At 35.0% G+C, this 15,561-nt stretch overlaps 2 protein-coding genes across 2 annotated transcripts in view; both read left to right on the forward strand.

Annotated features, from left to right (window-relative positions):
- CCDC112 (coiled-coil domain containing 112) overlaps nucleotides 1-9,958 on the forward strand; it is an 80,384-nt gene extending 70,426 nt beyond the window's left edge. The window contains exons 4-10 of the mRNA XM_008569924.1: nucleotides 941-1,030; nucleotides 3,700-3,775; nucleotides 4,164-4,554; nucleotides 6,911-7,324; nucleotides 8,678-8,773; nucleotides 9,473-9,591; nucleotides 9,817-9,958. Coding sequence (XP_008568146.1) covers nucleotides 941-1,030; nucleotides 3,700-3,775; nucleotides 4,164-4,554; nucleotides 6,911-7,324; nucleotides 8,678-8,773; nucleotides 9,473-9,591; nucleotides 9,817-9,847 — 1,217 coding nt within the window. The 3' untranslated portion in view covers nucleotides 9,848-9,958. The remainder of the gene's footprint in view (nucleotides 1-940; nucleotides 1,031-3,699; nucleotides 3,776-4,163; nucleotides 4,555-6,910; nucleotides 7,325-8,677; nucleotides 8,774-9,472; nucleotides 9,592-9,816) is intronic.
- A 3,504-nt stretch (nucleotides 9,959-13,462) lies between these two features.
- Nucleotides 13,463-15,561, forward strand: part of PGGT1B (protein geranylgeranyltransferase type I, beta subunit) — a 56,518-nt gene continuing 54,419 nt past the window's right edge. The window contains exon 1 of the mRNA XM_008569844.1: nucleotides 13,463-13,962. Within this exon, the coding sequence (XP_008568066.1) occupies nucleotides 13,823-13,962 (140 nt within the window). The 5' untranslated portion in view covers nucleotides 13,463-13,822. The remainder of the gene's footprint in view (nucleotides 13,963-15,561) is intronic.

Genomic DNA, 15,561 nt, shown 5'->3' on the forward strand with positions numbered 1-15,561 from the left:
AAAAAAAAAAAAAAAAAAAAAAAAAAAAAAAAAAATTGCTTTTAAGGACTTTTGGACAGAGCCTTTGGTGCTTTGTGCTTATTTGTGGAAATGTTGCAAAAATAAAAAAAAGGAGGGACCAAGATGATAAAATAATATTACTATTATATGAATATATATGTATAGATATGAACATTTATGATATTAGCCTAGTAATTTAAATAAATGTTAAAGTAAGATTATTACTTCAGAAAAAAATATGAAAGAAAAATCCAGTCGTTCTGCTGCTGATAAAGACCATTGGGAAATGTCTTTTGAGACCCTCGTTCATTTTTCAGGCTTTTATTGTGGGACTAACATTTTACTTCAGGTTGGTCCTTTGGTTGATCTTGGTAACCTGCTGCATAGATAACAGTGAATGGCACCTGAGGCACCTCCTAAGGCCATGACAGTGACACCAATGGGTATTGCCCACCCCTCTTAGAGGATGTGGTTAGATGAAATTAATTCTCAGTGGAAAGTTTGTCAGTGTTTGTAGAATTGATACTCGTTAGACAGTTTTAATATTCCTACAATAGAGTTAAGATCAAAGTCTATTTCCATAATTTATAACAAATTAAAAAGAAAATAAGTACTGTTAAAGAACAAAGTGTGACTAAGCTTAAACAACTAATTGATGCATTTAGAACAATGTTCAGTCAGTGTCCACACAGAAAAAATAAAGAGACATTTCCTTGGCACAGGTTACAGTAACATTTAACCCACAGAGCTTTTAAATGAGGAAATTAAGAGGTGCTTTATTTAGAGCAAGGGTACTTTAAAGTGTTCATGTTGTTTCGACATAAATAACCATCTTTTGTTCTTTAATTATTCTTGGCTATTGATCTTGCATATAGATAGAATCCTAAATTGTAACCATATTTGCCACAATTATTTTAAAGTACATACTTCTTCCTTATAGGAGCAAAAATCCAGCAACAATTGGCCAAAATTCATAACAATGTAAAGAAACTTCAGCATCAGTTGAAAGATGTGAAGCCTACACCTGATTGTAAGTAAATTTAAATGTTATAGACTTTCTCATGTATTAGTACTTTCTACTGCACACTAGAAAAATTTATAGTTTTCTAAAATGAAATGTGTCTGCTTTTCAATTTGGCATTAATGGAGCTTAACCCTACTTTATGGGTTAGCAATTACTAAGGATACGTTGGAGAACTATAATATCTGGTGTTTATGTAGTTTTCTTTAACCTTTAAAGTGCTATTGCATTTGGTTAGAGTGTGGTGGTATATATAACACCAAGGTCAAGGGTTCAGATCCCTGTACTGGCCAGCCACCAAAAAAAAAAGAAAGTGTTGTCAAATCATTACAAATTATGAGGTAGGCAGAACAGATATTAGTGTCATTCATAGGATGGAGAATTTGTGGTAGAGAAAATTTCAGATTCAGCTAATTTAGTGGGAAAAGGACTGAATTCCTGATTGCTAGTCCAGTGCTTTTCCCATCATTCACTTTTTGAAATAATTTCCTTTCAGAGGCATTTCAGATACATAAGGAAAGGTTAAATTGTATTGGGACAAATGCTAGTTTTGGGGGAAAAAACATTATCTGTCTCCCTCCTTGCTTACACAGTGTATTAGCCCGTTTGTGTTGCTATAACAGAAATACCTGACACTGGGTAATTTATAAATTACCAGAGGTTTATTTGGCTTACAATTTGGGGACAGCTGCATTTGGCACGGGCCTCAGGCTGTTTCTACTTATGGCGGGAAGCGGTAGGCCACAGGCAGGTACAAACAATCACATGGCGAGAGGAAGGGGGTGGGGGAGGTACCAGGGTTTTTTTAAATAACCAGCTCACACAGGAACTAATAGAGCAACATTTCACTCAGGACCCCCACACCCCTGGGAGAGCATTAATCCATTCATCAGGGATCCACCCCCATGACTTAAACAGCTTCTAAAACTGTCACATTGGGGATTAGATTTCCGCATGAGTTTTGGGGGAACAATACATCCAAACTTTTACCACACAGCATTCATTCCTGAAGGATCAAAGCAATAAAGTGCTCAAGATGTATGGATTTAGAAATCAGACAAGATGTTGCGGCAAACGCTTGATCTGTTACTTGTTAGCTATGTAATTTTAGGCAAGTTACTTGATCTGTCTGAGCTTTCCTTTTCTCAGCTCTAAAATGGAGATAATCATAAGACCTATCTAGAGATAAGGTTGTTGGGGAGATGAAGTGAAACAATGCATATAAAGCATTTGTGCTGTGCTTATAACACAATAAGCACTAAAAATGGTAAATATGAACATTATAATTATTATTTATTAACTCAATCACTGAAACCATGAAAATACTAGAAGAGAAGATGGGTTAATATTTTTATAATAGTATTATATTTTATAAGAATGATAAAGATCAGAAACCATAAAGAAAAAAGTGGACATATTTGACTACTTTAGAAAGAACTTAAACCCTCAAGCAAAGTTGAAAGACAAATTAGGAAGGTATTAGCAATATATATGTAATTTAAAAAGCTAATATTCATAATATATAAAGAGTGCCTACATTAGAGCAACAATGGTAAATAACCTAATAGAAAAAATGGGTAAAGATTATAAGGTGCACATTGTAGCAAAAGAAATACAAAACACATATTTAAAAAATGCTCAGGCATTTGATCACAAATTGATCACAAAAATGTCAAGTAAATCAATGATAATAAATTTTTACCTTTCATTTTGGAGATGATTAAAAGTACATGGGAAGAGGGTACTCTAAGCAACTGCAAATTGGTAGAACCTTTGAAGGACACTATAGATGACAGTATCTAGCACACTATAAAGTGGGCATACTTTATTATTTAGCATTGCAAGTTTTATCAATTTTCTCTAAATATACTTATTTGAACATGCTGAAATTTATCTGCAAGGATATTTACTACAGCATTGTGCGTATTTAAAGGTTCATCAATTACAGAATTGATTAAATGGATTAGGGTAAATTTAGGCAATGAAATACCACATGTAGCTATAAAAAAAATGGTGTGTGTGTGTGTGTGTGTGTGTGTGTGTGTGTGTGTGCGTGTGTGTGCGCGCGCGCGTGCGCACACACATTTAACCACAACATTTTTGTTGTTGTTGCTGGCTGTTGCGAGGATCCTGAACCCTTGACCTTGTTGTTATAACACTGCACTCTAACCAACTGAGTTAACCGGACCTTCAACATTTTTTTTAACGTTATGTTAAAACTGCAAATCACAAAACAGTATGTTAAGTATGAAACAGTTTTGTCTTGTAAGAAATACTATTAATACAGGTGCTCAACCCAATCTGAAAATCCAAAACATGAAATGCTCCAATATTGAAAATTTTTGAATGCCGACATGGTGCTCAAAGGAGCATTTCAGATTTCGGTTTTCAAATTAGGTATGTCAACTAGTATGTATTCTGCAAATATTCCAAATCCAAAAAAATCCAAAATCCAAAATACTTCGCTCCCAAGCATTTTGGATAAGGCATATTTAACCTGTAATAATATTTAATGATATGGCGCATAGGAAAAAATATCTGTAATCAGAAAAAAATTCACTTTTAAGCTAAGAAATGTTTTTGAATTAGGGGAAATTCTACTCTTTTTTAATATTTATCTCTTAGCCATACTGAAACAGGACATAAAATGATTTTTCCATGTTTTCTTTTTTTTACAGTTGTTGAAAAGCTCAGAGAAATGATGGAAGAAATTGAAAATGCAATTAACACTTTTAAAGAAGAGCAGAGGTTAATGTATGTTTTAAGTTTATTTTAATAAAAAAATTATTGACCTTTATTTTTCAATAACTCTACACTAGGTTGTTGTATACAAAGCATTTTATTGTTATGTATTTAATATGAGTCTATTAACACTTCTCTCCTTATGTTTTAGGGTTTAGATGGCTTTTCATGTCCAAAGTGAATTTTTATTTATATTTGGACACTATGAAATCTCAAATAAGAATTTGAAAGATTGTTTTTATTTCTTAAGAAATGCTTTTAAGGCTTAGATTTATAAAATGTTAATAATGTTAAATGGAAAAGATGATGTTGAAGAGTCAGTAATAGTTAAATTTGAGGAATAATGAAAGAATATGTATTTGTTGGTATCTTCTTATTCAAACTTTTAAAAAAATTTTAGATACGAAGAGCTTATTAAGGAAGAGAAAACAACTAATAATGAGTTGAGTGCCATATCAAGAAAAATTGACACATGGGCTTTGGGTAATTCAGAAACAGAGAAAGCTTTCAGAGCAATCTCAAGCAAAGTTCCAGTAGACAAAGTAACACCAAGTACTCTTCCAGAAGAAGTACTAGATTTTGAAAAATTCCTTCAGCAAACGGGAGGGCGACAAGGAGGCTGGGATGATTATGATCACCAGAACTTTGTAAAGGTGAGGAACAAACATAAAGGGAAGCCAACATTTATGGGAGAAGTTGTAGAACACCTGCCTGGAAAAACACAGGATGAAGTTCAACAGCATGAGAAATGGTATCAAAAATTTCTGGCTCTAGAAGAAAGAAAAAAAGAGGTAATAATTATAATAGCTATTATTTGTTGTATGTTTCTATTTTGGGGACACTGTGCTAACCTCTTAACATGTCATTAACTTTACCATAACCCCATGAAATATGGTTATATTTTTTCCCCCTATCTTATAGAAGATGAAACTGAGGCATGGAGAAATTTAATAATTTTACTCAAGTAATGGAACTACAGTTGGACTTCCTCAAAGCCAAACATTTCTGCCCTAAGAAATAACAGAGTGGGCCCCAAAATTTCTGATTGTTGGCAAAACCTTCTGTGTCTGCTTCCTAGAAATATAGGTAATCCAGATCCACTCAGACTTTGGGAAAAAAAAGTCATTTTACCAGCAAAGGCCACATTGTTTGGAATAGAAAATCCAGAGGCAATAGAAAAAAATGCTTTGAGACTAGTAAAAGTTTCTCTGAGATATTTGAACTTCAACCTCATTGCTTATTTTAAAGACTCAAAATTTTGGGTACCCCAGAGAAAAAACCCTTGATTGTAGCAAATACTGAAAAAGTTCCATTTTCAGACTATTATTTTTCTGGCTTTGGTTTAGACCAGGATTTCTCAATCTTGGCACTATTGATGTTTTGGGCTGGGTAATTCTTTGTTGTGAGGGACTGTTCTGTGCATCATAGGGTGGTTAACAGCATCCCCGGCCCCCAAGCACTAGATGATCATAATACATCCTTAATTGTGGTTATCAAAAATGTCTCCAGACATTGCCAAATGTCCCCTCAGGGGAAAAAATCGTTGATAATCATGGGTGAACTTGCTTGGTTTAACAAGAAAGGTACATCTGTTCAACAGGTGATTCACTCAAGGCACACTGAAGAAATACTCATTTCATGTTTAGTAGTTTTAAATCCGTTGAGTTTAAGATATTGAGTATGAAATTTACCATTTTTATCTCCTACTTTCTCTAATAGTACATACAAATCTTCCCATGAACTTTTTGAAGTACCCTTGTATATTCTGTGTTTTGTGTAAATGAAGATACTTATTTTCAGACATGCCCTGAACATTTCTGGCCTGAGTACCCTTGCTTATCTTTTTGGAACCTCTGTTCTTTCTTTCCCCTTCCACTCCCAGCTTACCTAAATCTGCCCACATCAGATGCTACTTCCTTCTTGCCCACCCAAACATAAGTAGTACCCCTGAGGATTTCACTAGCACTTTGTTTATACCTTTTTAATGATGTGCTGTGGCATGTCAATGTCCTATCTCACCCAAAACAGTGCTGCTCAAACTTATCCCACCGACTGGATATTGGTTTGCAAATTGTTACTGGTTTATCATGAGATAGGGTAATTGCACCAGAATCAACCATCCAGTAAGCACACTGCTTAGTTGAGTTGACCTTTTTCATAGAAAACTTTCTCACTGAAGGAAGCAGAGCATTTACATTCTGACACAAATTCACGGTATTTTTGTGAACTGGAAGTTTAAGTAGCACCGTACTAGATGGCATTTGGTATTGTTTTAATCATCTGTGGTTCTTATCACATTGCCTTGAATATAGTATACGTACCATAAGGATTTATTGAGTGAATAAATGATACACCATAAAGAAAGATGAGGAAATGGTTTCCTGCCTTGGGGAAAGTAATTCAGTGGATATGTCCTATGTGGCATAGAGAATGCTATTAGAATTTTAAGTAATCTTTACATATCCGTATATAAAGCTATTGAGCTATTTTACTTTTTATTTTATTTTTTTTACATTATGAGGCACTGTGTGCCAGGCACTGACTCATTTCATCTTCAGAATAACCCCATGCAAGAAGTACTACCTACCACTTGACAGATGTGCAAAATGAGAACAGAGAAGTTTAGTGACTCATCCGAGGTCATACCTAGTAAATGGCAAAGCCAGGATTTGGTTCCAGTCTGGCTTCACAGCTCATGCTCTTAATTACCCCACTTTTTATTCCTTTTCTGATATTTGACCAGAGAAAGATCACTCAGAAAGTTTTCTAAGCCTAAAAAGACAATTTGGAAGCAGAAGTGAGATGATTACAGAAAAGGTATGTTGCCCATGAAAACAAAGGAAGGAAGCAGATAAAGAGGAGGAGGATACTTTATGAGCTGCAGTCCCTGTGAGCCTGGGGATTAAGAGAGGAAGAGGAAGGCCAAGAGAATAAACCATTATTCAGAGTTTTAAACGATTCAGTAATTTTTCTAAAAGCAGAACTAGAAAAAAAATTGCTTTAGATAAAAATAATAAAAATTAAAAATCTAAGCATCCAGCATCCTACAATCAATATTCTTTCTAGAAAGATGAAATTGAGGTTGTATTTTAAAATACTGTTTGTTATTTAAAAACACTTTTGCTGTCTTTTTTAAAAATCATTTAGTCTATTCAGAATTGGAAAACTAAAAAGCAGCAAAAAAAGGAGGAAATTTTTAAGTTAAAGGAAAAGACAGACAACATACCCATGCTTTTTCATAATAAACGAGAAGATAATCAAAAGCAAAAAGAAGAACAAAGAAGGAAACAGAAATTGGCAGTTGAAGCTTGGAAAAAACAGAAAAGTATAGAAATGTCAATGAAATATGCTTCCCAGTTAAAAGAAGAGGAAGAAAAAGAGAAAAAGCAACAGAAAGAGCGCCAACGCCAGTTTAAACTAAAATTACTACTAGAAAGTTACACCCAACAGAAGAAAGAACAGGAAGAATTTTTGAGGCTTGAAAAGGAGATAAGGGAAAAAGCCAAAAAGGCAGAAAAAAGGAAAACTGCTGCTGATGAAATTTCTAGGTTTCAAGAAAGAGTGAGTAAATATATTTCCTAAATAATTTTTAAATGCTACCCATGAAGGTATTACTTCCAGATTCATTTCAGCAAAAATTGAGTACTTCTTATGTACCAGACCTGTACATGCATTAGCATATCAAAAGGAGTAAGCCCTGCTTCGTAATTCCTAGTAGGCTATAGTCTAGTGGGAAAGATATATGCAAGTAGGAAATGTCAATATAATGTGTGAATAGTGTAGTGATTGAGATGTGAACAGAGTACTTTAGGCTGTGGATATAGTTATGAGTGTCAGAGAGGTGATAGTAGAAGTCTTGAAGGAGAAGAAAGCAGCAGCAAAGGGGAGATCTTTCCTAGAGAGGGAACAGCATAAATAGTAACTTAGAGGAGTGTAATGATGTGGTTTGTGGGAGAAACCATAAATACTTCAGTATTCTCAGGGCATCAAGGGGGAGATGGGAACAGGGAGGAGACAAGGCTGGAAAGGTAATCATAGTCCAGGCCAAATGTCTTGTTCAATGCCAAACTGACTGGCTTTACTCCATGAGCGATTTGCTTGTTTGTTCGCTGTTCATCTCCCCACCATAATGTAGGCTGCAATGAAGCCTATGTTATGTGTTTTGTTCATCCCTGTACCTTAGAGTCAGGTGCACTGTAGATACCTGATGTATACTTAAAGGAAACAAGGTTATTCCTGGGTGGTAGGATAGATTTTAAGCAAATGTATACAAGAAAAATGCTAATAAAGATGAAGTGGAATACAGTTAAGTATTAAACAAAACAAGAAATGGTACTTGAAAATGAAAAAGGGTGCAAATGAGATAGAACTGTTATAACTCTTATGAATTATGTGCATAAAGATATACAGAAAAATAACAGACAAAAATACATTAATAGTGTATATTTTAGTTCATTTTTTTAGCCCATATATGAAAATCTTCCTAAATAACAAAAGATCCCCATACCTCCTCACCCCCCAAAAAAGTAAACAGGCCACATAATAAAAGACTTAGGAAAAAAGAAAACCCATAAAACAAAATATAAAATAATATGAAAGACGTAAAACCAAACATATCTGTATTGATAAGTGAAAATGGGCTTAACTCATGTTTTAAAAGAAAAAAAGTTTTAGATTGAACGTTAAAGTAAAACAAGAGACACCTTAAAAAAAGTGATACAGAAAGGCTGTGCATATATTACATTTACATTCAAAGAAAATGACCCTCTTAGCCTTTGTTGGAAAAGGTTAATATTGAAGGAGTATTGATAGTTAGGGTCATTTAATTTTACTTGCAAACAAGTAAATTTTGAAACAAGTTCTAGTTTATTTTACTTTCTTAATGTTATCTTTTTTTGGGTTTTTTTTTTTTAGGATTTACATAAACTTGAATTGAAAATTCTAGATAGACAGGCAAAAGAAGATGAAAAGGCAGAAAAACAAAGACGACTGGCAAAATTAAAAGAAAAGGTACTCTGTACTGAGATTAATTTTACTGTTATGCTAAATCATTAATTCATAAGGTTACTGACATCAAATCTACTTTCTTTATATCTTTATTTCTTTATAATGTACTTTAAATTTCACATTTACATATTAGAAAGCATAACAGTATAATTTAAGCAACTATTGTTTGAATTCTTCTGTTTTACATTATAAGCACCTTTTTCTTTCACTCTGAATTATTTGTCTCTTCCTACTCATCATTCTTTTCATTCTTTCTATATGAACATCTACAGTACAACTCTGGCAACTACAAGCATTGCTTAATTTCACTCATAATACTCAGAACTAAAGATGTTGGTGACCCTCATGGATAAAGTAGAGGACTTACTGGTTGTTATTGATCCGAAATTTATTGTCTGGCTATATCACCGTCATAGTTAGCTATATTACATTTCTCTCATAATAGAAATAGAAATAAAATAAAACAATAGAACTAGAAAAAGTAAACTAAATAACAGCTTATTAATAAATTGATGTAGTCCGAATTTTATTTTAGCTATATGAGCACAATTAGAAGTTTCCTGAAGAGGTTATTTATTAATAGTTTTATTACTATATAGCTAATATCAAGTATGTTTTCTGCTCTCTGTTACTAAGGGTCTTACTAGTATAAAAAACTTAGTTCATATAAATTAACTGGCACTATTTTACTTCTGATTACAGGTTGAAAACAATGTTAGTAGAGATCCCTCTAGACTTTACAAACCTACCAAAGGTTGGGAAGAACGAAACAAAAAGATAGGGCCAACAGGCTCTGGGCCACTTCTGCATATCCCACATAGGTAAAAAGGAGATAGAATGGGTGTTCACTTTATAGTAATTTAATAACTACATGTTATATTTTATGTAATTTCTATATTTTATATTTTATGCAACTTCTATATTTTATAGTAAAAAATTGTTAAAGAAAATCTATATACATTTTTAATAGTTAACATTTAATCAGATAGGTTTTTTTTTCAAAATTTCCTATATAGTTTTAATTGCTCTTCTCTTTTTCTACTTAGGGCTATTCCAACCTGGAGACAAGGAGTATAGAGAAGACTATGGGATAATGAAATGAAATTGCTATTCAGTTGATGAGAATGTTAGCATACTTGGTCATACCAGGAAAGAGTGAATAACCATGTTCTTTATTTTTTATTTTTTATTTTTTTAAAAAGATGACCGGTAAGGTGATCTTAACCCTTGACTTGGTGTTGTCAGCACCACGCTCAGCCAGTGAGCGAACCGGCCATCCCTATATGGGATCCAAACCCAGGGCCTTGGTGTTATCAGCACCGCACTCCCGAGTGAGCCACGGGCCGGCCCATTATTTTTTGTTTTTAAAAGATGACCGGTAAGGGGGTCTTAACCCCTGATTTGGTGTTGTCAGCACCACGCTATCCCATGTGAGCTGACCAGCCATCCCTATATAGGGATCTGAACCCGTGGCCTTGGTGTTATCAGCACCACACTCTCCCAAGTGAGCCACAGGCCGGCCCTTAACCATGTTCTTTAAATATCACTCGCCTAGTAAGATTGATTATTGTGCTATATGTGAATGGAGAGGTATTAAGTTTCATGCGGCATTGTCACTAATATTTCCCATTTCTACTAAGAGGATATTTAACGTTTATGTTGGCCTATTACAGGTATTGATGTAAAAGTTATTTAAATATGTTACCAACATTATTCTATTTAAATACTCATAACATTTTAAAGATATTTTGTTTTTGTGATAGCATTAGCAAAATAAATTGAAACAATCATAGAGTGACATTTTTTAAACCAGACTTTTGTAATTTTTGTAACTTGGAGGTAAGTTAGCTTGAGAAACAAAAATGTACAGTGGTTTTTTGTTTTTTTTTTTTTTTTGAGTTATGAAATAAGTTAGTGCTTTTCCTAAGTTTAACAAATTGGTAGTTTGTCAGTTATTACATTTTCGTGTAATATTTTGTATTGTTTGAAGCATGCTTTGTTTTATATACAGAATATTTATTTTAAAAATATTCTTCTTACCTCATATATCCTATTAATTGTATTGTTGATATAATCTTTTTGGTTTCCTTCAGCTATTCCAAATTTCCCTTTAGCATTTCTGGACTTCACACATTTATAAAATCTTTGTGTCTTTCAGATTTTCCTGGCTAATGCAGTTTTCTTTTCTGATTTTGTCTGTCTCAACATTGAAAGATTGTTCTGAAACATCATCTGAAATAAGTTAGCTTTAGAATATTATGATTTCTCTTGGCATTTAAAGTGTTTTAAAACTGCTAGACTAATATATTTGGTCAAAAGAGTTAATTTTAAAATTTCCAAACATTTGTACCTGAAAACACAATTTAACCGACTTCAATTTTCATATTATAAAATCTTAATTCCTAAGTTTAATTAGTTTTCATCTTACAAGAAAAATATCATATACATAAAAATATGGGAAACTTGTTTCTTATAACTTTTTTCTTGAGTGTTTTCAATTGTAATTGGATACATTTAGGTTAAATGACTCAGAAATTTACTTTGAGTAGTGGTTGTCCAAAACTTCTTATTTCACAGTTAATATTCTAAGTAGATGGCTCCTAAATTTTGGAAACTGAACTCAGATTGTACAATTATTGGTGCAGAATGAGAAAACTGACATAAAAAGACCCATAACCAGAAATGCCCATTTTATTTGTTATTTGTTCTCTATGACTTTTTTTAATGATTTGAAGCAGTTTAGAAATGAAGTATAGAACAAGACAGGGGGATTTAAAAACAAAACTGAACAGCTTCAAGATACAGAAAAGCAAATGTTTCTTATGTGTTGCTTTTTTTACATATTGCTTTTTATTGCACACAAATGCAGCTTTCATTTTCCTGCATCTAAGGTGAGCATTCTGGATGACATGATTATTATGGCTTTTTATTTTTGGTTCTGTTTTCTTTTTTCATAAAGGAAGGCGTGGCAGTTCCTCTGAAGAAATCAGTCTTTCTGACTGAATCTGAAATAAATCAGGAATTTACTATATGGATCCTTTATGTAAAGGATGTAGGATAAACATTATTGATAATGTCTTTAGTTACAAGTTTATAGAAGAGATGTCAAATAAACATTTTTTTGTACTGGTTTAAAAAGTACATTACCAAGAAATTTAGTGGGAAAAAAAACACTAAAGAAGAAATGTTATAAAGCACCCATAATTCCAGGATAACTTTTTCCAAAAACATACCTACATATTTTAAAATAGAGTAAATATTAGTTACTATCCTATAATCACTTAACGTTACATTACACATATTTTCCTGGTTCTACATAATTCAGACATTATCATTTAACAGCTAAATAGTATTCAATTATATAGATACTCTGTCATTTACACTTCTTAGCTAATTTGAACTGTTTACACTTCTTAGCTAATAATGTTGAGTGGCATTTTATGTGGGAGTTAGATTCTGTCATGGATATGCCAGAAATCTAGTATGGTCAAAATCACTCATGAAAAGCCTTTTACTTACCTAAGAAGCATATTATAGTCTCTCAACGAGTCCAACATAGCAAGTTTTCCCTTCAGATTTGGATCAGATTGCTTGTCCTTGAGTTGTGAATCAGATGAAATATTTGGCTTTCCTAATTTAAGCATCATATTGATTAGAATTTTCTTTCTGAGCATGTATAGAATGTGCATAGTTGATTCCAGTAAGTTAAATGTGTGTGATAATGACTCCACTTTGAACTTCTTCAGTAAGTGAGAGAGATTTCTTAATTGTAATAACAGTGGAAACTCCTCCAGACTGAGCATACCTGAAGGGCAGGGACTGTAAGCTCCATATTTATAGAGAAGCACCAAGGACAACCTTCTATCCATACCAGCCATTTGTTAATGCAGTAATCTGTTAAAGACATGCAGGAATACCTGTGAATAAGTAGTAGTTAGTGCCAAAAATTATTCAAAGTGCTCTGGATTGTTGCGTAAGTATAAGATAACTCCAACCCACAGGCTACATTTTTAAAGAAGTACATTTTCTAAGAAAGTTAACAATTAAAATTATACCCAAGCTTCTATCAGTTAACTTGATTAAAAACCTAGTTTAGGCCTGATCCTTGAGTGGATTCCTCCCCGCCCCCCCAAGAATGCTTCATGAACCTTTAAATGGAATAAATAGTATATGGCTAAAGCAACTTAAATCTCTATTTTTGAAAAAAAACTAGAAGCATGGTATTTCATTTTTGGCATACAGGTAGTTGGAGAAAATGTTGTGTTTATTTTGCTGTCGCAAATAATGACACACCAACTGTAAAATCTGTAAGATTTTCCTAGAGAGGATTAGGAAAGTCTGAACTTTTGTAGTGTCAATAATTAACATTTATCTCCACAGTCTTGATATGTAGGTTTAGTTTTCCTATCCTTTAAACTTAAAACTGTGGCCCTCCAAAAATAAGTCTATTAGCAAATTTATACTGACCCATCCTCGTTTTCAGATATATCATCCTCACATTCTTTCTTTACTTATTTATTTTTTAAAAGATGACCGGTAAGGGGATCTTAACCCTTGGCTTGGTGTTGTCAGCACCATGCTCAGCCAGTGAGCTAACCGGCCATCCCTATATAGGATCTGAACCCATGGCCTTGGTGTTATCAGCACTGCACTCTCCTGAATGAGCCACAGCCGGCCCCTCACGTTCTTTAAAGCCAGGATTTTCTCAAAGGGGACTTGAAGCTATTGACCTTATGCTTCCCCACAAATATCAGAGGAGGATAAAAGTTCTGACAGGGATTTGCAGGCTGGATTTTACAAGTCCTGCGTGGTATTTCCAAACCTTTGGGGTTTATAGTAGAAAAGGTTGGGTCCTGTGCTACCTAGAGAGAAATCGGAGAAAGTGCTGCACAAGATTCTCAGTTGATAAGACCGTGGTTTCAATCACAAAGTTGGTCGGCTGCGGAAGAACATCTCCTTCCCCATCGAGCCAGGTCAAATCACCTCTGGGGGTTCGTTCACACCGCTCACCAACCGCTTCCGGGTCGCGGTGGATGTCGCTTCCGGAGTAGTATGGCGGCTACGGAGGATGATCGCCTGGCGGGAAGCGGTGAGGGAGAGCGACTGGATTTCCTGCGGGAGCGGCACGTGCGGTTCTTCCAGCGATGCCTCCAGGTCTTACCCGAGCGATATTCTTCGCTCGAGACCAGCAGGTAACTCGTGACCACAGCCTGCGGGTCGGCAGCCGGACCGTTAACTGAGCAGCCGTAGGGGGCTGCGCCGCCGCCCACCCAGCACTGACCGGTCACTCCCTCAGGCGAGCCTGCAGTCACCCTCACAACCCGGTTCTATAGCAGGAGGGTTTGGAAAGCTGTGAGGCTTTCGGGATCTCCTGTTTCCGCTTTTTTCCCTTCTCACTCATTTTTTTCTGTCAACTCTGAGCTTCCTTTTTACTCCCTCTCCCAGAACCTGAGTCACTTTGCCTCGTTACTTCCGAGTATAAAAGGAAAAAGTGTTTGTCGTCGTATTTTAGATAGTCACTCCTGTGCTTCCTGTTCCTCTGCAAAGTCATTAACTCGTAATTGAATGCCTTTATGGTGTTTGTGTAGAAGCGGCAGAGAGCATCTAAGGTCTGAGTAGAAATTTACTTTCCAGGAACTGTAAATCTAATGGTAAGCGAAAGAGGTTCGGCGTGGTGTTGCGTGAAGCACCCTGTTATAGTGTATTTGCGATAGCCTTGGTAAGGTCGGACTTGGCAGAGGAGTGTGATCCTGCAGAGGCTAAGAAACTGTCATTAACAGTACAAGTCTGAGGATGGGAAGAACGAAAGAAGGAGGCGATCTTTGCTCCGCATTGCTGTGTTTTGAAGTGAGGCTCCAAAGCTGAATGGGACAGGGTGGGAAGAAACAGCAGATTGTGTTTGCTCTGATCTCTCCCCCCGTTTTCTGAACTGAGCTTCTGGTGTATTCTGAACACTGTATGACTGGGTCGGTTTGGAGGAGTTTTATAGATTATTTCTGCGCACGTGGTCAGGAAATATTATGACAGGTGCTGGAATGCAGCTGAACAAGAGAAGCAAGCAAGCAGTTTCAATAGAGTTTTATGCTATATGTTAGTATAGGATTCATGGGAGCATATAAAAGGCACGTACTTAATCCACATTTCTTTAAAGAGGCCTTGTCAAATCGCTCTTTCCAAAAGAGACACTTCCAATCATCACTTGACATTATATAATTATTGGCTTATTTGTTTAATATCTTTCACACTGGAATGTAAACATCATGAAGGCAGGGTCTTTGTCTATTTTGTTTACCTGTATAACACTAGGGCTGCTCTGTCCAATGTGGTAGCCACTAGCCACATTTAGCTATTTAAATTTGAATTAAGTCAGATTAAAAATTCAGCTCTTGTTTGCAGTAGCCACCACATCTCAAGTGCCTAGTCACCATATTGGCCAGTAGTTGTTGTTTCTATTTCAACATTTGCATCATCTCAGAAGTCCTGAGACAGCAGGACTAGGACAGCATTGCACTAGGACCTTGAATAGCATCTGGTATATTAGAAGCACTAAGGAAATATGAAGTACTTCAAAAAGTTCGTGGAAGGATTTGTATTATCTTTTAATTCCCCTTTTTCCACGAACTTTTTGAAGTATGCTCATATTTGTTGAATGATGTGAGCTGAGCCCTGACGGGTGAACATGTTCTTAACCAAAAAAAGTGAAACATTAGTTATATTCCTTCTTTCATCTATAGGTATCAATCGACTAGTGGAGCCCATACCTACTACACCTAAATCAAGATTTCCAAAAC

The sequence above is a fragment of the Galeopterus variegatus genome, unplaced genomic scaffold (assembly GCF_000696425.1).
Source record: "Galeopterus variegatus unplaced genomic scaffold, G_variegatus-3.0.2 Scaffold29, whole genome shotgun sequence".
NCBI classification, from domain to species: domain Eukaryota; kingdom Metazoa; phylum Chordata; class Mammalia; order Dermoptera; family Cynocephalidae; genus Galeopterus; species Galeopterus variegatus.